Raw genomic sequence first — 21,786 nt, forward strand, 5'->3', positions numbered from 1 at the left:
CAGACCTTTTACATCTCTTACAGCAGAGTCACCCACAATCAGAGTTTCAGGCCCAGTCGTTAGCTTTCCCTCTAGCCTTTTACTTTTAGAGTAGCTATTGGTCCTTACCCTGCTGCGTGAAGAGGACAGGTTATCCAGGTCATCAGATCTCCGGTTCTCGGTCAGTGGAGCGTATCTGTTCTGGATTAGCACACTTGGTGGTTTAGGAGGATTGTTTGTAATTCTCCCTTTAGCAGCTGTCCACTGCTGTTTCCTAGTATGAATAGGGGTTGAAGAGGCGCTTCAACCCTTATATTAGTATATAAGTGCTTTGTTAATAGTTCAATCGCTCGAAGTGGAGTCGAAATAGATGAGTTGTCAGTCTGCGCCGGAAGGTGTGTAAGCTATCTGCTGTCCTGATGTCAATGGGGAGTTCATTCCACCATAGATCTTGGTTCTGTGGGAACATATAAGTGATAATTGCTTAACAATACTAACGCTTATATTTTTTCAAAGTTTAAATTACAGTTGGTAGGAGTAGGTGAAGGTCATCACATTATTAAATATGGTCATATATTCGATCAAATAACTGTGAATGAGAAAGAAAAGCATAATAAGAGTGCATTGACATAGACACGTTGTGCCTCTTCACCTATACATCTTAGTTCTTACTCTTTTCCCTCACTGATGGTATAGATGTAATTATGTTGTGTGTAGACAGTGGAAGCAGGGAGAGGCATACACGTGCCTTGATCCCTGCCGAGTTGACGCACAACTGTTGATTGGTGTCAGTGCCAGAACACATTTTTAGGAGCAATGCGCTCATGGTATAGATGTGGCGCATACATCTTAGATCCTAGTCTTTTCCCTCACCCTATCCTAAGGGAGTGCATGTACGAATACACGTTGTGCCTCTCCACCTATGTTCCTTACTTCTTACTTGCTACCCTTTTCCCTCAACCTATCCTAAGAGAGTCCATGTACACGTTAGTTTTGCTGTGATAGGCTTAGACTGTCGGGGGACACCTTACTTCTTCCTTCTTTCTGTCTGTACCTGTGTACTATCATGTTTCGAATAACCCAGCTTCCCCCACATTTTCTTTTTGGTGTATATCTACGCCGGAATCCTGAGTCATGGCTGATCCTGTTTCTGCGGTCCTGAGTTATGTGTCCTGGATCCTGCATCCTGAGTTCTGGATCCAGAGTCCTGGATCCTGAATCCTGGATCCTCAGTCCTGGATCCTCTATCCTGAGTCCTGGATTTGAGTCCTGGACTTCGAGTCGTGGCTGAACCTGTCTCTGCGGTCCTGCCTGACTCTCATCATACTACTTCCCTGATGGCTCCCACAGGATTGTAGCTGACATCCTCGTGGATTCATCTTCTTATTACAGACACATGCATTTCCAAACATTCGGTCTATATGCTGTAAAATGTATTATCTCTTCGATTTACACACGGCATCTATTGCACGTCTGTCCGTCCTGGGAGAGGGATCCCTCCTCTGTTGCTCTCCCTGAGGTTTCTCCCATGTTCCCCTTTAAACTGTTGGGTTTTCTCTGGAAGTTTTTCCTTGTACGATGTGAGGGTCTAAGGACAGAGGGTGTCGTATTGTCATACTGATATTCTGTACAAACTGTGAAGTCCACTGAGACAAATGTACCATTTGTGATATTGGGCTATATAAATAAACATTGATTGATTGATTGAGGGAAAAGAAAGTTTGGGGCTCTCTGCTGGAACTGCTACCCCCGCGACCCGACCACGGATAAGCGGAAGAAGATGGATGGATGGATGATTGATTGATTGATTGATTGATTGATTGATTGATTGATTGATTGATTGAAAGCATACATCTAGTGTTTTAATGACAATATAACTATAAAGCAATATTCAACCCTCACTATGTCTATAAGAATGTTCTGTAGTATATATTTCATACTGCTGCTTAGCTATCCCAGTCTACCCTTGAGCTGTGGGCTTTGCTGGGGCCAAAATATGCTGAAGTGATGATGTAAAGCCATTCGACGTGTGTTTCATTCAGCCGTTTTACAGACAGCTTGCTAGATCTGTCTAGAGAGGCATTTTAACTGACCTTGTCCACAACCCGCAGAGAGCGCTGCAGGGAAGTAGCTCTTCTGTCTTCCTCATTGTTTCATCACTCTCTCAGCACTGCTAAATGTTATATTGTGCGTTAGGGAAAGCATGGAAATCCTAAAGGGAAATAACTTGAGGAAAACAAGTTGAGGCTCTCGACTTATAAAATGATGAATGAGAAGACACTACATCTTTAGAGCTATCTTGCCTGCAAATCAGGAACACTTGTCTCATTTGAATATTGGCAATTACTTATTGTTGATTGTTTTTCTTTATTAAAACAAACAACACAATCTTTAAAAATAAAATAAAACCGTTATTACATTTCTAGATCATGTTTATACCCTTAGTTGCTCAGTTCAATTGAGGTTGGTTGCTACTCGTTTTCAATTTGGACATAAACAAAAGTAATACAACCCCAAAACCACGATTAAAAACATTAACTCAATTATATTTTCACAATAACTGCAGGATTCCCAGCTGCCTGCATATCACCAACTATGAATACATATGTATAATGCTTTGGAGAGAATGAACTCAAACACAATAGGACTTCTAAACAAAACACAACCGTTTTTGTTTTCAGTGATGCCTCAGTGTGTTAACACTTAGCCACTTCTAGCAGGATTGTTCTCCACAGTCCACACAATTTGCACTGCAGGAACGTTCCCCTCTGTCCTGGTACTGGGCTACCATCCAATCTGCCATATCAAACAGGGCTCAACAAAGCAGCTGACTAAGAACCAAAATAATGGAGTTTGACAACCCAGTGCTTTCGCGGACCTGCCAATTGTTTGTTATGGTGGTTCTGCTTTGTCATCACCAGAGTGGCTATTCTAATCTCTGCCACAAAGGCAACAATAAACTATGGAAGGCCCCAGGCTCGTAGCGTGCGTGGCCACAGCTAGGGGGAGGTTTTGGGGGTTATTTCGCCAGCAGCCAGTGCTGTACTGCGTTTATTCTAGCATGAGACAGCCAGGGGTGAGCACCCAAGTTTTCACACAATAAAGGTGCTGAAAAGGACCGAGCACTCCGGGGATACCACCAACCCAGGGAGGGAAGAGTACCACCATGTACAAGACCAGCTACCTGCACGAGGTGCGCAAGGAGAAGTATGAGCGCTCAGATGTTTTCGATGAGGAACCTATGGACTCTGAATCCTCTGCGGGCATCTCAGCCATCCAGGGCTGGGAGAGCCTCCAGGAGCTCAACAACCGCTTCGCCCGGTACATCAACAGGGCCCGGGTCCTGGAGCAGCGCAACGCCGTGTTCCGCAAGCAGCTGGAGACGCTGCAGCGGATGGAAGAGGCCAGCGGACTGGAGGAAGCCTTCACAGAGCAGACTGATGTCAACAGGCAGCGCATCAGGGAGCTGTCCTCCGACCGGGCAAAGCTGCAGAGAGATCTGAAAGAAGCCTGCCGCATGCTGGATGAATTCACCACCAAGTAAGAGAGTGGGGAAGTATTGTCGATTTGGAGATGTTGTGATTAGAAATCTAAAGAAATGTTCTCGCTATTAAAAAGAAAAGTGATAGAGAGCTTTATCCAAAATAAGAAGATGATTTTAATGATTCTCCTAAAATAAAGATTATTTTCAGCAAATCATGAGGGAAACTATGAATTAAGAGATAATCATTGTCAGAATGGATGTAAAGCTACATCTATTAATGAAATGCCCCATAATCAGGTCATCATACACTGTGTTTATAAATGCTGTGTTCTGAAAGATGTTTGCTCATCACACCACTGACTAAATATTGAAAATAAATGTTTTAACCATTAAAGGGTAAAGGGTCAGTCCACCCAAATCACACAAAAAGGCCTAAAGACATTTTCTCAAACAACACTAGTGATATACATGCCTGTACTACAAATAAATGGAATTTAATTTAAATTGCTCATTAATTCTAAGCAAAATGTTATAACATTTAACATTGTCTCCTTGTTGTGTTGCGTACAGAACACACTTTCAACACTTTGAATAGAGAACTGTTTGTTTGAAAGAAGTTCCAGTGAAAACTGTTCACAATGAGGTTTGTGAATAACCTCTTTCAAAGGTGTGATCGCCACAAAGGAAATTCCATTAACCTCAGTGTTATTGATGATGTGGTAAACATTTCAGAGGCACATTGTTTATAACATGGTCAATAATAGAGATACATACCATTCAAGAGAAGGAAATATAAGGTTTTTATTCTATTGTATTGAAATGAACCAAACCTTTATTTAAACAAGTGGTTATAGGCAACAAAGCATCCCTAAATTATTTGTTTAGAAAAATATGAAACAACTCTAACTCTGGTGTCACTGAGACGTGAAAGACAGAATAGTCATGGTACAATACAGAGCTGAGCCTGTCACAGCACAGACATACAATACGACTCAAAATAACACAAAGATTATTCAGTTTTCTTACATTATAAAATACAGCAGCCTAATGTGATAAAGTCAGGCTGTTTACACATACTGAAATGTATACGTTTTCTATTCTAGATACAGAAATGAATGTGATTATCAAGAGCAGCTCCGGGGCACACTGGAACAATTAAACAAGGTACTGTATGGATTCAATTAACAATGGTTATACAAGCATATCAACTGAAATAAATAACATTTTAATGATTCTGTATCAGATTCTCCAACATGTAAACAAATACCTGTGCATGTGAAACAAGACACTGTGTCAAATAATTACTATTATTAATTTAAAAGTAATGACTACATTTGTTGTATTATGTGTTGTACATATTGCTTAAAGAAATACAGAGATTCAATTAGTACTTTGATTTTTTTTTTAATGAAACATGGTTTATGATTACAAAACATTAGGGCTGTCAAACGATTACAATTTTTAATCAGATTAATCACAGTTTAAAAATTAATTAATCATGATTAATCACCATTCGAACTATGTCCAAAATATGTCATTTCTTTATGTATATTGTTGTGGGAATGGAAAGATAAATGAAAGAAGGCGGATATATCCATTTAACATACAGTATGTATGTTTATTATAACATTTTTCTGCGTGTCAAAATGAAAGACAGCATACACACCTATCAATCATCACACCGTGGGGTCTTAATTCATTACGTGTTGATTTCTATCAACGGGGGAGTACTTCAGGAAAGTCGGGGGGGGGCTAGTGGAGTACTTCGTGACCACAGAGCGTGAACGTTGTGATCAGCTGTTTTAGCGCAGTTCTCCAGTGAAGGGGGGGAGTCTCCCTCCGCAGCCGGCTGGCGTAGTTTTGGCACAATTCCGTTGTACAGACCGACGTTAACAGCAGCCCTGTCTGTGCACACGGAGACCGACTGGTACGCAAATGTGCTTTGTGACACAAGTGACGGTACGCATTTCAGATTACGCACATAACCTGCGTACCAGTTATGTGTTACCTGTATACAGCAAAAGTATTCTCCGTCGGGACTTCCTGCAACAACACCACGCCGTTATCTTGATTCTGATTGGCCAGAAGACATTATCAAAGATGTTCTATTGAGAAGACGATCACTACGTGACAAAAGTTTTCAAACCCGTTTCTGGTCTTCGGTATTTCCAGACAAGTAGCTACTGAAATCAATCTTACTAACTGCTGTCTGTGCAATTTACTCGAGTTGGCGGACTTTATTTTGCTTACTTTAACATCATTTTTCATGGTGGGGCTAAGCCATTTCTTGGTATGGGTGTAGCCTACCCCAGCCATACCCTGGCGCTGCCACTGGTGGGATGTATGGGGCGGGCCATTCTGCACATGCATTAAATGCGTTAAATATTTTAACGCAATTAATTCAAAAAATTAATTACCGCCGTTAACGCCGTTTGACAGCATTACAAAAAATATAACTTACCTTAAACCAGTGGTTTTCAAACTGTGAGGCGCGATACCTGGTGGGTCGCGGAGGTACTGCAGGGGGGTCGCGGGAAGATTTTTTTATTTTATTATTTTCTCCTTTTAGCTTTGTGAAGCACCTTGAGATGACGTTGTTTTTAAAGTGCACCTATATAAATCAAATGTATTATTATTATTATTCAATTGTAAACAAACACTGCTCGAAAATATCTCATTAGTCAGAGAGCTGTGGGCATAATGCTGCCTTTTGCAACATCCTACTTGTGTGAGATAGGCTTGTTCTGCTGTTGCTGCCATCAAAACGAAATACAAATCAAAGCTGAACATTGAGAATGAACTGAGAGGGGCAGTCTCAAAACAACAGCCCCGGTTTGAGAAGATCTGCAAGGGAAAGCAAGCACACACAAGTAATTGATAAGCTAGTGTGGAATAGGAATGGTAAAGTGATGTGATCGTTTGCAACCTGCAGTAGAAATAGTAATTAATTAATATATTTTCCTTAAAGAAATTTGAATTTAAAAATCTACCACTCAGGGAAGAAGGCCAACCAGTTTTAATTAGGCCAAATTAATTCACAGTATCTATTACAAGCACTTTTGTTCATGTGTAATCCATAATAAAATATACAATTATAGTTGAATCTTTGTATCTTCTTATTATTAGCAGAGAAAATGTAATGTTTTTACAACAATATACAATTAATCCTACCAATATAGATGGGAACCGGGTTGGGGGGTCCCGAAAATATTTACAATACCCAAGGAGGTCCCGACTGAAAAAGTTTGGGAACCACTGCCTTAAACGGTACAGTGTTATCTGGCTCTTGATAAACTTTACAGTGAAATGTCCCTTTCCTGTTTGGTTTGCTCTCCTCTCCTATAGGAGGCTGACAGTGCTCTGCTGAGAAACCTGGAGTACCAGATCCAAACCCAGTTTCTGCAGGACGACATCAACTCCACCAGAGACAGGCACAGGAAGGTGAGTGGCCCTCATCGTAAATATCCAAAATAAACTAGCCTGAGAAAGAAAACCAACTGTTGCAACTCCATGGTCTCAAACAACCTCAACACTAACCACACCTTCCAATACATATAATCAATCAATACAGTTGCCCAAAAGGAAGCTATTCAGATCCCAATCAAATCTTCTTATTGCCATGTTCAAAATAATCTTTTATATAAAAAACAATCATCTTTCAAAACCAGATTTACAATGTGGTTCAAAAGGGACAACACCAACCTATCATAATGAAATGTCTCATATCAATATACATCAATGTTTTGCTATCTTATTATGTTTATCGGAAATGATATTCACGTGGCATTTAGGGTCTCTCAAAGTGTATTTTCAGTTGCAAATATTTCATACATCATAACATTTCTGGGGATGGAGTTGCATAAGTGCTATCCTTATTTGTTCCTAGTCTTCTTTGAAGAGTCTATGCTTGTGCACAGTATACAATATGTATTTTTTCAAAAGAAAGCATGAATAATTTAATTGGAATGTTCTACAAAGCCATGTTTTGTCAGTAGCTAAGGGGAGAGTGTTGTGTTCTTTCAAAAACTGCTCATATAAAAGCCACCCACTGAATAAGGGCTTCAATAACTCCTAGTCATCATTCAAAGCTGTTTATATCTCTGACATATTGTTTTTTAGAAAATGTAACACAGGTATATGACAATGATTCAGGAGGGACAAATAGTGAAATATGACCCTCTGTGCAGGAGAAATGGCTTGAAGGTACATCCCAGCGACCAGAAAAATATGCAATATAAAAAGAAGACTTTCACATAATGCATCTGGCTTACTTAGCATACACTTTCTTGCCTGAGCAATTTCTCCCTTTATATTTTCCCTTGATTTATTAAACCATGACTCTGCAACATTGAGATAGCATATTAAAAGTCTCTCTGCTGTCACTATATTATGAGGGAAAGAATAGGCAGCCGTCTCACATGAATATAGGACATTTGCTCTTAGGCGTTTTCATAGTGTCGTTAGAAAAGAGGAAATATATCTGTGCTTTATTACTGAGTCTGAGATCATACTTGTACAAAATAGATTTGAAAAGAAATGCGAGCTCCATTATAAAAGTATATTTCCACCAAATGAGAACCTTTTATTGGATATCAAAAACGTAATAAGCAAGAGGTTTGTGATAAAGTGGTTCAGTTTGCAGATGCAACTGCTCAGGGATGTTTTTCCTTTTGCTGAGTTGTATATTTTAGGTTTTCCTTTTTTTTTTCTCTCTTTCTTTACAGAACATTGCAGAGATTCAGACCTATGTAAACATTTTACATCAGATCAACCAGACACTTCCCCTTGCTCCCAATGTGTCACTGGGCATCTCTGAGGTGAGGTCATTCATGTTGTCACTGTGTGGGTGTATGTGGGGGTGTGTGTGTGCTGCAGTCCCTTGGGGAGAAGATGGTGTTTGCATGTGTGTCATCCCTGGCTACGTGTCTGGGGTTGATGAGGTTACTGGCTCCTCAGCATTTGTCTGTATTTCAACTCGTGAGTGTTTGCACGGTACACAAGGACCACAGTTTCAGTGTCAGGACAATTAATGAAGCAAATGTCAGGAAGAACGGCTGTGGATGCTAATTTCTTGCATTCATGTAGCAGATTGCAATTGTATTTATACAAACCTTTCTCTATATCTACATTTCCCTCTTCAAGAATTGTGTATTTGTTAAGTAAAATCTCAGTGAGCAGAGCTGCTTTGTTGAGCTGAAATCCAAACAAAGAAGGAGATAATGTAAGCTATTATAGTCAAGCTGTATGGATTGTGACCTGATTTAATTAATGGAAAACCAATATGTATGGCAATCATGGGAATCCTATAGTTTGGCCTTTTTAATCACCAGATAACAGAATAATTTAAAACCCAGGGAAGGTATACAGCACTTAAAACATGTATTCTTGGAATAAACCATTGTTAACCATTGTGTACAAGGGAGGCATGTGGAGCAGTGGAATAGTGCGTTGGTGTTCGGATCAGGGGAGCAGAGGTTCAAACCCCACTGAAGTCAGCATGTCGTTGTGTCCCTGGGAAAGACACTTCACCCCAAATTGCTCCCGTGGGGATTGTCCACAGTATTGAGTATGTATGACGCTTTGGATAAAAAGCGTCTAACAAGTGACATGTAATGTAATATACATACAAACTGGGGACCTGATTTAATTCATGGGAAAACCATTGAGTATGGAAATCATGTGAATCCTATAGTTTGGCCTTTTTAATCCCCAGATAACAGAATATTTTAAAACCCAGGGAAGGTATACAACACTTTGTTAACCATGAGTACCCAACTGTGGGGGAAACTTCTGAAGCAATTGGAAACAGGACTCAGAGAGACACGAGGAGAGCTGGAGCTTTGATGGCAAACACTGATGGTTTATTTGGAGTTACGGCCGGAGAATTGACAAGACAGGTGGTGTGTCACGAGTTGGCACAGCGGTTGCCAAACCAATTCTGAAGAACTCTTCTGCAGCTTGAGGTTTTAACTAGTTCGGAGTGTAATAATCAACATTCTTTACCAGTGAGACTAAACGATTATGGACCCTGAATCTAGCTAGAGCTCTCGTCCATAGAAAAGAATGTGCGTCAGGGAACCTACGTCCCTGAACAGTAAACTACCTCATGGCAGCTTGTGCTCTGTCATAGACTGGCAACAACAATGCGCCCAAGCTGCCCCTCCTTAACGTCCCCTACACACGGCGGCGTGCGTTGCCGCTTCAACGCTTCTGCCCATTCACTTTGAATGGGGTGACGTCACAATTCGCCGAACTGCATTGTGGGAGCAAAGCGTAGCTTCTCTTGCGGTGCTCGCCGCAAAAGTAGAGCAATGTTCTACTTTTGCCGCCTCGATGGAGGCGTCAGCCAATCAAATCCCGCGTATGCAGATCTGACAGTACAAGTGCTAGCCAATCAAACCGCGTGTATGTTGGGAGAGCCAGACCGCAGTTATTTCCCATATGTCAAAAAATGGAGGACAAATTATCGTGGCGGTAGGGAATCACCCCGGTACTATATGACCAGTCCCTCTTTACATACAGGGATACAAACCGGAGGAGCCAGGCATGGGGGGAGGTGGCAGAGACAGTGGGTGAAACTGGTCGGTTTTCACCTGTTTGGGGAGTTTATATCCAGTGTACTTCGTTTGAATGGACAGCTAGCAAGCATAGACAGTATATTTAGCCAGCATGGATGTAGCATGAATGCTTTGCTTTGTATGTCCGGGGCGGGACATTCATGTGATTGGTTGTTGGTAGCGTTGCTTGGGTTGACTCCCCAAGCTCAAGACACGCCCACCGCCAAGCGGCAAAGCACGCCGCCGTGTGTAGGCTCCGTTAGAGAGATAACAGCAATACCCAAGGCCGTAGACCAGGGCTTCTCAAACTCCGGACCAAGGTCCGGATCCGGACCAAACTGCAAATCAATCCCGACCAAACCCTGTGTCCAATTATAACATTTAAAAAAAAAAAAAAAATCTGATTCTGATGTAAATTAAAGTGGATCTATTATGCTATATTGGAAACATATATTGCAGGGCCATACCTATACAAAACATGTCTGTGAAGTTGTTTGCTTAAAATACCAAACAGTTCACCCATTGTAGCCATGCCTCATACTGCTCATACCCCTCTTTTGCAGCCCCGTTAGAGAAACGCGGATTTTGGGTCCTTAGTTTAAAAAAAAAGAAAAAGAGGAGGAGGCGGATCTAATGCCTGATCAGAATTCTACCGGAGATAAAGTTAAATTCTGCTGTGATAAAACGCCATCCTGTTCTAAACCACATCAAAGATTATCTCTGAAACAGTATGGAGCTCAAATGCTTTTTCTCTTGCGGGTTTATCACAAGGTGAGTTCCTTTTTTTATTTCCTGCTTTTTAAACACATGTGCTCTCCAGTACAGGTTAGCTCTGAGTGTTAGCGAGGCTTGCTAATGTAAACAAAGACGAGATTACGTCCAAAACACGTCAGGCATTGTTTCTGATAGCAATTTTCTGTGGGTCCGCCGCCGATTTGACGTCAGATCGGCAGCAAATCTGTATCCACTCGTTGTACACCCGTTTTTAAAAGATTTGGGTATGGAGGAAAAGAGAGAGGGTTTTATTTTCTGACACTGCGTGAGTTCCCGCACCGGGACTTTACTGGCATTGATCCGGACCATTGACCTTCTATAAAATTCACAAGTGGACCTTTAACAAAAAAGTTTGAGTACCCCTGCCGTAGATCTATGCCATGGAAAAGGAGACCGTGAGAAGAGAAAATTACTGTTTAAGAAACTTAAACTGTTTCGAAGGTTGAATACCTAAGCAAATTATTCCCTAACACCAACTAAAGCTCTTTGACAGCCACTGTTTTTGGGTTGTGGACACTGCACTCCAAACAATAAATAGGATACACTTAACAGATAGACGAACAGAAAACATAACTGCAGTTAGCAACACAATGTCATAGCTCATTTATATTGAAAAAACAAACAACAACAGTCAGTAAAGCCTTTAAAAGATATACTTCATGAAGAGACCTGACTGTAGCTGTGTGTGTAAGTGTGTGTGGTGAAACCTTTATGCTGTAAAGACACACTCAGCCTGTCTGCATGTTCTCATTGTGCTCCCTGTGAGAAGGACCAGGAGAAGCTGCTGGCCCAGAGGAAAGTCCCCGCTCTGCAGAGTCATCTGGAGGAATATAAGAGCGCCCTCTGCCAGCTGCAGGAACAGAAACAATGCCTACAGACCGAGGTGGGTCACACTGTCACCATGACAAAACAAGGTTTTACGTTATTGAAATGCGTGACATGTCTTCATTTTCTTTGTTTGCTTTTTTATAACTACAAAGCAAATATTTGCTCAGGTACATTGAATAATTATTTCTCAAAGGAACTAGATCATTAGAAGAAAGGCAAAGTACACTCAGAACAGTTCAAGCTCCTGTTTACTGTAACTCATTCATAACTTAAAAAGTAAGACAGCTGTAGGCTGCATTTATTTGGGCTACAACTGATAACATTTCATTTTATTAATTCATCCAAAAAACATTCATATTTGTGTAGCTTGGACCACTCCATTTATTAGCATTATTCCCTTAAAAAGGAATTAAATGTTTAAGTGACGTAAAATGACCAGTTCATTTTCTCAATTCATTTATATTATTATTCTAAATGTTGATGGATACCACGAGGCTGTGGCTTTGTTATCATTCAAAACCTGTTCACAAGATAACTAGCGGGAATTAATTGATAGAAATAGAAAATAACAAAACAAATGACAAGTAAGAGAAATACAATTACAAATAAATGCAGCAATACTAAACTTTTCGATTTTTTTCCACTTTGTTTTATTAGGTAAGACAAAGCAAGACATTTAATCGGCATTAGCTCTGCAGCAATGTAATGCTAAAAGCTAGATGCTGCAAAAACACCACTAGATGTCAGCAATGACCAGCTCATTACTGCAGAGGAGTAGGAGGTTCAGTGTCGGAAGTCTTTCTTCTACTGTGTGTTCAGTTCAATGGAATAGAATATCACACAAACAAATGTGGGTTATATCAAACTCACCACATTGTGAGTCTCTATAGGGTGTTTTGCATTAAAAACAGTGTTGTTAATTTATCTGGAATGAATGTTTTTCTTTATACAATTTTATATAAAATACGTTGGACACAAATTAATTTCAGTTTTTTCGTGCGTTCTCACTTTCATTAGAAACACATACTACTGTCTAATCTCCTCAATGGACTTCGTAATGTTTTAATTCATAATTTCGCAACTAATTTCCCCCTCTTTTCTTCTCTCAGACTACAGTGTTGGAGCAAACCATCAAAGGTACACAGGAGGGTTATGACAATGAGATCCAGATGTACAACGATCAAATTGATTCTCTGCGCAAGGAGATCGAGGAAGCTGAGCGGTCCCTTGAGAAGTTCACCAATGAATGTCGCCACCTGGCCATGTACCAGACCTCCCTTGAGAATGAGCTAGAGAGATACAAGAGGATTATCGAGAACGAAGATAACAGGTACACTACCTCCAGTGATTCTCATACAATGAAACAAGCTTTATCAGACATGCAAGGCCTGATTGGAGAATGGCACGTACAGAAATATAGCACTTCAAAAAAGGCTTAAAAATGTTTTGATAAACAGTACATTTGAATAATTGAATAAAGGCAAATCAAAATGCTTCATCATGTCAAATTATGATCATGATACATTTAGATTTATTGTACAATTCCTTCATTAAAACAGATGCTGAACACAGAGCACAACCCCAGCACAAATGTTTGAATACGTGTCAAAAAAGGTTGTGAAATGGTGGTATTACCTTATTATTTGTAGTTATGTAAATATTATCTCCAAAGATGAAAGTCTAAATCCTGTTTCATGGACCTTCCCACATCCAACAGGTACAAGATAATCATCTTGTAACTCTTGTCAAGTCATTATTTTATGTAATAACAGCAATGTTTAAAGCTTTTGACTCTAAAATATTGTAGTTTTAAAATAACAAAATGGGTCATTTGAGTGGTACAATGTAAATTATTGGTTTGTTTATGTACATGTTGGAACTATGTAAATGTAGAGTGCAGAATCAGCCAGCAGATGGCACTGGGTGACAACAAATGTTTACCTCAAGTGCTCTAACACAACAAAAGAAAGAGGTTTTGTAATGGCAGATTAGCTGAATGAGAGTTATTTAAAGTTACCTGTTGTTTCTCTTTTTTAAACATATGAATTACAGATTTTCTCACCAGATTTCTCTGCATAGCAAAGCTGTTGTTGCGTACATGGCTGTAACATGGCTGACATTTCACCTCCTTCTTTCCTGCAGGTTGAACTCAGCGATAATTGGCACCCCCATTACCCTGTTCACCTCTAATTACCGCTACACTCACACACCCACTGCATCAAGCAGGGGCAGAGGTAAGGACATCACCTTTGAATGCACACACAATCAGCCGCCATTAGTAGAGATAACCACACTCTCTCCTAAAGATTCAGCATTACATAGATGCATTTTTACTGTGTTGCATTCACAACTGACTGATGACCTAATTGGTTTCTAGATATCTCCCAGGCTATCCAAGATATCACCAGCATCAAGCCCCGCCAGAAGATCATGGCCAAGAAGGTCCTGAAGAAGAAAGAGCTGAACCCGAAAGATGTGATGGACAGTGGCCAGGAGGAAAGAGATGGTGGTTCCGCTGGAGAGACACCGGATGAGGAGACAAAGGGGATCCCATCCATGGAAGTGAAGGAGGAGAGTGTGAAGAGACCTGTTCTCACCGGAGTGTCTCCACAGGATGTCCCAGACGGAGCTCAGATCAGCAAGGCCTTTGATACTCTTTGTAACATCGTGAGAGACAGAATGAGGAAGTATAAGAAGCATGAGCCAATCGCTGACTTCTACACCAAGGGGCGTTACGTTCTTGTCACCGGCGACGGCAGCTACCCGGATCCATGCTTCTGCACCTCAACACCATCAGGCGGACACGTCTTCGTCACTATCAGAGATGGTACGATGCCCCCTTATGAGCCCATCACACCCTTTCCTTCACCCTCACCTCCAATTCCATCTCCTCAGCCCATAGTCGACCCCAAGCCTCCACCTCCCAACCCTCCACCTCCCAACCCTCCACCTCCCAACCCTCCCTTCAAAGGAGGAGGGGGAAAAGGTAAGGACAACGGAGGCAAAGGTAAGCATAAGAACGGAGAGCCTCATCCGAAACCTAAAGATCCGAGCCCCATCCCTTCACCCTTTGGCCCCAAAGCTCCAACCCCAGCTGACGATCCTCACAAGAATAGCCGAGATGACAATGGGCCCACCCCAAAGCCTGCGCCTCGTGGGGCCAGCTCCAGCTCCGGCACCTATTCCCCAGAAGCCATGAGCTACGAGAAGTTGGAGGTGGTGGAATCTGTGGAGAAGTTCTCCAATGGCCGCAAGGTTCAAGGTTACGAGGAGACTTCCATGGTGGTGGAGACCATGATCGAAAAGTCCAGCAAGAAGAAGTACTGAAAACCCCGTCACCTGACACGAAGAGTCTGTCAACTCCACCAGGGTCACATAGTTAAGGTCAACTAACAAGAACACGATGCTGATTAATACCAGTGTTCCTCAAACTGCTGCAATAAGGCCATGTTTGTCTCTGAAGGAAACTAACCATGTTTAAAGACCAACTACACATTCCTGCTCTGATATTCAATGCTCTTCCATTTGATTGCAGTCTCTGGTCTTGCGTCCAGAATAGGTTTTGCTGGTTCATAAAACTGCTGTTGTTGTTGTTCGACTAACACCAATGCTCATACTATAAATCCTGTACTGTCTGAAAACTTGGGACAATTTAAAGAAGCTCCATGCCACCAATAAAAAAATTATAAAATTAATAAAAAACGGAGAAGTTGTGCCACCCCTCTGAACTCTGTCTTAGAACTCCAATTTTCCCCTTTGAGAAGATTTTTACAATTGGATGCCACTCCCTGACCTCAGCACTATTTTGCTGTGAATTAATTTGCTTTGATATATTGAATCATAAATAAAGAATCACATTTCAATTGATACTGTGTTGATTAATATTGTGTTCTGCTTTCACACACTAAACACACATATTTATTACTTGTTTTTTATTAATTAACCCATTCACATATGTTGATGTCAGGATCCTTCACCCCCTGACTTTTTAATCAGTGCAGCATCACCCAAAGGAAACTCATTCATGTTTATGTGACTTTCAGTAGTTCACAATGTCCCCCATGCATTTAGTATGAACCAGTATTTCTCCAGAAAAATGAAAACACAAGGATAATTTGTTATGAAGAACGAGTATAGGGGGTCAGAGAAGATAATACATATTTGAACTAATTAAGCTAAGCAGCCTATAAAAGGTCTTAAAGCCTGAAGAGAATACACATGGTGAATGGAAATAAAACATCAGAGGTGCTACTCTCTTCACTGTATTATTTAACTTCTTTTTTTTTTCATTTCTTTAAAATTCGATAATCGTATTGTATATTATGAGATACTTTCCTTAATTTAAGTCACATTGGTTACTGAGTAAGCACAAAAGCAACATAACAATAATCACGTGAAAAATATTGGCCAAATGAACAGCTGCGACCACAAGAGGGCAGCAGTGACCCGCTGCACTCAGCTGACTCTGGAACAGAGAAATGGTAAATGTGTTGGCCGGATGTCAGGGGGTGCAAGTCTCCGCGGGAAGCGGGTCTAGGATTTAGTGAAAGAAGTGGCCTGCGAAAGTATATAACGATAGCCTACTATAAAATGAGCTATTGCATCGTTATGGTTATGGTTAACATTACTGTGGTCCGGCATAGTGGCAACGGTTGTCGCTACTTTAATGAATCACTGATTCAATGCAAAGTGAACCAAATTAAACACTGCGATACTGCGTCACCAACATGTGCTGCATTCTGGCTGTAGTTAACATGCTAAAACTATAAATGTTGACTTACCGTGGACATGTGATAGCCTGAACTACTTTACAAAGCCTCTTTTACTGTAGGCTACTGTTTTCTGTTAAAACTTATTTTTTTATATGCGTTACAATGAAAAGACAAGTTAAACCTGGAGCAACATAAGGAAGATTTCTCGATGCACAACACTCAAAACACTCTTTACCCCAAAACAGGTGAGTTCAACCCAGGGCCGGCCCTGACCAATTTGCTGCCCTAGGCAAGATTTTAGCTGGCGCCCCCCAAAATGCAGACACTTAGCCTACACTTACTATGACTCGCGCGTGCACGGTTGTGGCATGACCACCAAAACAGAAAGATATGGACACAAGATGTGAGCAACTGTATTTAGTTTCCTATCCATTTGAACATGATTTAAGTGGGGGGGGGGTCCGGGGGCATGCACCCCCGGGAATACTTTTTTTTTTAATATTGTAGTTAAAAGCATCAATCTGGTGCACTTTGAGAGCCACATTAGGAGATCTATAGATACATCTCTCAACACCCATATGAAACAGAACTGTAAGCAGATGTTCTTTTTCTTTATGGATATTTTACAAATCTCTCCCCTTTCAAACTGTATTCTTGTTTATTAATAACGACTTTTTTGTACTGTCATATAGTATTTTATACCTGTTTTCCACCTATCCTCTTATTTTTTTATAACTATAATGATCATATAAAGGTGTGCCTTTACCTCACTGAGCTGAGGTTATCAGAGCCGCTCAGTCTTTCAGGAGAGAGCTCTCTAAAGGACTCCCCCCCGCGGCCGCTTACAAAGTAAATTCCAATGTTAATAAAAGCACACAGAAGTGTACGTTTTTTGGGAGTTTGATTTGTTTTAAATTAACACAAATACAAAATGAAAACCTATAATTGCGCACTAAAACCATTATTTCAAAAAAAGAACAATTTCACATAAACTTCTGGTTTTTACTGGGGCTGGGGCAGTTCAACTTGATTTTGGGGGGGGGGGGGGTGTGCCATAGTTTATGGGCGCTGTACGCAATATAGGCGTAGTTCTGTTAGTATAAGATAATAAGATGTACTTTTTTGATCCAAAATCGGGAAATTGTGTTGTTATGAAATAAACATTTTATTTTTATTCCCCCAATTTTCGTTTTATAATGTATGTGAAATATTGTCGCTTTCACCCACCACGGTCTAAATAGCTGTCTTTGCTGCTTTGTTTAGTTTTCTAAACTATGTCTAGTTGAGTTGGTTGTGATGACCAAGGTCTGTGATGTTGTTCGATGAATGTGTAGGCCTTGACACTTGCTTTTAAAAAACATGTAACGCAGTTGTTTAAACTCGGATTCCATTTTTTAACAACCCTATTTACACTTTTTTACAAGTAGCCAACATTTGTTTTTTTCAAAAGTAAACCTACTTTCAACGGGGAATACTTATTTAGGAATGTACTGAAGGCTACAGGTAAGCTCTTTTTTATCTTGAGTATGATTTTGTGATCAAATTCTTTGTTTTACCCTTTGAAATTGTTGGCCCTTGATATGACAACAAATGACCTGCTACTCTTTCTCAGTATGTTTGGTGTTGTGTTGCAAATCACTCACATGCTTTAATAAACAGCTGAATAGATTTATTATAGCATACGTCAAAGATTATGAAATATGAACTAAGGACCACAGGCTGCAGATTTTATCACATCATATTTTCCTTGTTTATATAAACAGTGCATGTCACATAAAAATATAAACTGAAAGAAGTATCACTGCTCTGTTTGCAAGATATTAAACTTTAAGTAGAATGACACAGAAAATCATTTACAGTCACAAACTGTACAACAGTTGGCAGAGGAGAGGTGCAGGGCAGTTAAAGCAAGAGCATTAAAGAGTGGTTATTATTTGGTCTATGTACAATTCTGTAGAGTGTAAAAATCCAGGTGATATGGTTTGCTTTCTCTAGAACAGTTTAATAACACTTTTATCATGATTGGATTACATGAAACATTCATTAAAAGTTGGGGGCTAATTGAAACACTTGATAACAAAAAGCAGATTGAGGAGGGGGAGAGAGGGAGAGTACGGGGGGGGATGAAGAGCGGGAGAACTAAGGAGATTTGGAGAAGGACCGAGCGAGATTGCAGAGAGGGATAAGAATAAGAGAAATTGATAAATTTGGCAACATGCAGACGGAATTCAGTTGTTTTTACTCAGCAAGCTCTTCAGACTTCTCTCTACAGCCTCATCCAGCTCCTCCTCCAGCTCCTCCTTTTTGGACATAGCGAGTTTGGACTGATAATCACGTACTATCTGGTCTATGTAAGGGGCACTTTGTGTTCCGTGCAGCATGAGAGTCCACTCCTTCAGGGCTCCGCGCTGGGGTTCATCGCCCTGAAAGCCCACCTCCATGACCCAGGTCCCGCGGGGGTCTTCGCCCCAGGTGTGGGAGGTCATGAAGGGCCATTTGTCGAAGCCCACCTTGGCGTCGTCGTCACGGGGCCTTCTGCTCAGCAGGAGAGACTTTGTGGCCATGGGGGAGGTCATGTTGATGGTGAGGTCGCCGCGGCGGCTGGCGTTGACCGTGACCACCGCTTGAACGTGCTCCAGGTAGCGGACAAAGTTGTCCTTCCCCTGACAGGCGTCGGTGTTGATGGTCAGCAACACTTTGTTGCCAGACTGGACTTTACTGGAGAAAGGAGAAAGAGGTTGAAGAAGTTAAAACCGTGAAGCTGAAAAGCCGAGGAAAAAAATAAAATATCAGTGTTCTAAATTAGTAAAAAGTCAGGGAACGAGCTATTTCCTGTAATAAGAAAACCAAAACCAGGAAATGTGAAAACAAATGTATTGTCTGTTAAATCTGCACTCCTTAATAAAGAAATTAAAACAAAAACAAAAAAGTCAGGGAACGAGTCAAAAGAGTTAAGAATGAAACACATTTACATTTTTACATTTACTCACACCTTTCCCTGCTCTCCTTTGAATGTTGTAGTTAATAAAGTACTTTACCTAGTTTTCATATGGAACCACCCCACCTTGACGGAGAATCAAGACTCTTTGTTCATCACACAAAAGCAGAGTCTTTTGTCTGCTTACTTTACCCAATAATTTATCTCTAATGGTTGGAAGAAAATACTCTGGCCTATAATACATTTATCATCCATTGTATTTGGTGCCACCCATTTCTCACATTATGTTCTAGATGCCTGTTTCACGTGAATTTTAACACTTGCTATTCAAAGGTCTATTATGGTTTAAGTTCAGAAAGAAAAGAGGGACGTTTCAGTTCTGTGCAATCATTGTAGCATAAGCAAAAGCTGCAAATATATGCGATTAAATCTCACTGCCTCTACAAATTGTTTTGTAGAAACGTTTTTATTATATAGACAACTAAGGCCTATTGCCAATAAACGAAATTTACAGCATGTCATGTACTGGACCGCCTGTGAATTCTGGCTGCTTTTCAGAGCATGAAGAGATCCTTTTTCTTTTTATCACGATGGATTTGGAGGAGATCGTAAAAGCAGGCAGGTATTGTTATTGCTTTGTGGTCGGGAGGAAATACTGCTGTTCTCATCTCTTTGGATGATGGAAGGAAAGAGTGAGAACCCAGCAGGGCAGGGGTGTTGGCCAAGGGCTATGAGGAGGCTTAATAACATTATTAAAGGCTGGGACCGCGCCACAGGAAGACAAGAAACAGAGACTGAGAGCGATGTGTGGAACAACACTCAGTTTGAAAAATGATTAATAGAGCACTATGCTGAGCACAGAGAGGTGTGTGCAGCGGGCTGATTACTGGAAATTACTAGTCCCAGAAAAACAGAACAATTCACAGTGGGGTGTTTCACAGTAAGTTACGCCCTGTAATTCATATTGAGACGTTTGTAATTACCAAATACAGTTTTTCTATTGACATAAGGTTGTAGTTTAAAAGAAAGTGTAAAATACAGCCTTAGATTTATTTTACAAGCTAGCAATTTACTACCATGTTTGTTACCAACAGCGTGTGGGTAGGATTGCAGTTGTTGATCAAAATGAATGCTGGTTTGTAATATGGGTGTGGTCGGGGAAAGTGCTCTGGAAGTTAGGGGTAGGGATGGGGAATTGGCCATTTTAATACCCAACTAGCATCATGGCTTCTGTGATCCAATCACCAATACTCTCTGGTTTAATTATTATGTTTAGTTTATTCAAATGTAAGATTTTGTAAAACTAAATCCAGCTGTGAATATGTTAACATCTCACTTTTGACCCCTGAATGATTCTGTGCGCAGCAGGGGCACAGCTCCCATCAGATAATGTGTCAGAGTAGTTACAGCGGTCGGTCAGAGAGCAGAGACAGATGCCTCTGAAGGGTAAGACCGGTGCAGATTAAAAACAACCCCACCGCTCACTGGGACCCTGCATGCCAGCTCCACTGATAATGAGAAGTTCAACTCCAGCTAAGTGAGCCACAGTCTGTCAGAGCAGATCAATGCTGAGAGACTTTGCAGGCATGGCTATGTTGGTGTTTATTTTCTTTCTGTGGCGTTACACTGTCACCAGAGGTAGGCTTGTTGTAATTACATATCCTCCAATAGAGACAGCATTATCCCTGTCGTGCTGCGGAAAAACAGTGAACTGATTAAAACAAATACAAAAAAGAGACAAATATCTCTCTCCTACGTATACCATATATGATCCGTTTGTATGTGCTAAGACCTGATAATGGGACGGATAAAGGCACATCTTCTCTGCATGAAAGGACAAGCCCCACCATGTGCATGAGTTGTCCTCACGATATAAGCCACATAACACTTAAGGGATTTTCCCTTTGTATCTGGCACTACCCTTAAGGGAGGCATTTTCTTTTTTACACACATGCACACTTTCACACCATTTTGTCGTGACTGCCTCATCTGTGGAGCACTGATTAGAGGCTAAAATAAGAAATCGGAGGTGTTGATGGTGGCAATAAAATGCACAGACGAAACGTATTCAGTCTGTTTTTTTATCTTCACACACACATTGACACTTTCACAATGAAAGTTCAGTGTTAGGGCTCACAAACCTTCACGCATAAGCAACTTCACCTGGAATCCCGCCTGCCAATCAGTGTAATTGACAGTAGTTCCAGGACACGTCACGCTGGGACATTTGTGGTGCTTTTTTTAGAACTAATAAGAGGGCTAGCCACAGGAAAACACCAGGCTTCACACACACGGGAGATCAAAGACATGAGCAATGGAAGGGTAGCAGAGGGAGACAGGGGAGGTGAGAGTGGAAAAAGACAAGGATGGAGGCTGGAGGTAGGATAGAGAAGATGCGGGGAAGAAGATGGGTGACACAAGGGAAGATGCTGCTCAATGTGTCTGAGGATCTCCTCCCAGGCAGAGTCCAGATGCATCTTTTATTAAAAAAAAACACTTTACTCCTATATCGCA

The 21,786-nt window shown here is 40.9% G+C and overlaps 2 protein-coding genes across 2 annotated transcripts in view; one reads left to right on the forward strand and one right to left on the reverse strand.

Annotated features, from left to right (window-relative positions):
- The first annotated feature begins 3,069 nt into the window (after nucleotides 1-3,069).
- On the forward strand, nucleotides 3,070-15,455 carry LOC117560905 (filensin). The gene is made up of 8 exons (XM_034238018.1): nucleotides 3,070-3,519; nucleotides 4,567-4,627; nucleotides 6,809-6,904; nucleotides 8,188-8,280; nucleotides 11,564-11,677; nucleotides 12,732-12,952; nucleotides 13,765-13,856; nucleotides 14,000-15,455. The coding sequence occupies exons 1-8, from the start codon at nucleotides 3,146-3,148 to the stop codon at nucleotides 14,947-14,949; spliced, it is 2,001 nt and encodes a 666-aa protein (XP_034093909.1). The 5' UTR covers nucleotides 3,070-3,145; the 3' UTR covers nucleotides 14,950-15,455.
- A 2,531-nt stretch (nucleotides 15,456-17,986) lies between these two features.
- Nucleotides 17,987-21,786, reverse strand: part of pcsk2 (proprotein convertase subtilisin/kexin type 2) — a 33,625-nt gene continuing 29,825 nt past the window's right edge. The window contains exon 12 of the mRNA XM_034238020.1: nucleotides 17,987-19,052. Coding sequence (XP_034093911.1) covers nucleotides 18,563-19,052 — 490 coding nt within the window. The 3' untranslated portion in view covers nucleotides 17,987-18,562. The remainder of the gene's footprint in view (nucleotides 19,053-21,786) is intronic.

This window comes from Gymnodraco acuticeps, unplaced genomic scaffold (assembly GCF_902827175.1).
Source record: "Gymnodraco acuticeps unplaced genomic scaffold, fGymAcu1.1, whole genome shotgun sequence".
NCBI classification, from domain to species: Eukaryota; Metazoa; Chordata; class Actinopteri; order Perciformes; family Bathydraconidae; genus Gymnodraco; species Gymnodraco acuticeps.

Coding starts and splice junctions, on each gene's coding strand:
- LOC117560905 (XM_034238018.1), top strand. CDS start 3,146: ATGTACAAGACCAGCTACCTGCACGAGGTGCGCAAGGAGAAGTATGAG. Junction 3,520..4,566: donor CTGGATGAATTCACCACCAA/GTAAGAGAGTGG, acceptor TTTCTATTCTAG/ATACAGAAATGAATGTGATT. Junction 12,953..13,764: donor ATCGAGAACGAAGATAACAG/GTACACTACCTC, acceptor TCTTTCCTGCAG/GTTGAACTCAGCGATAATTG.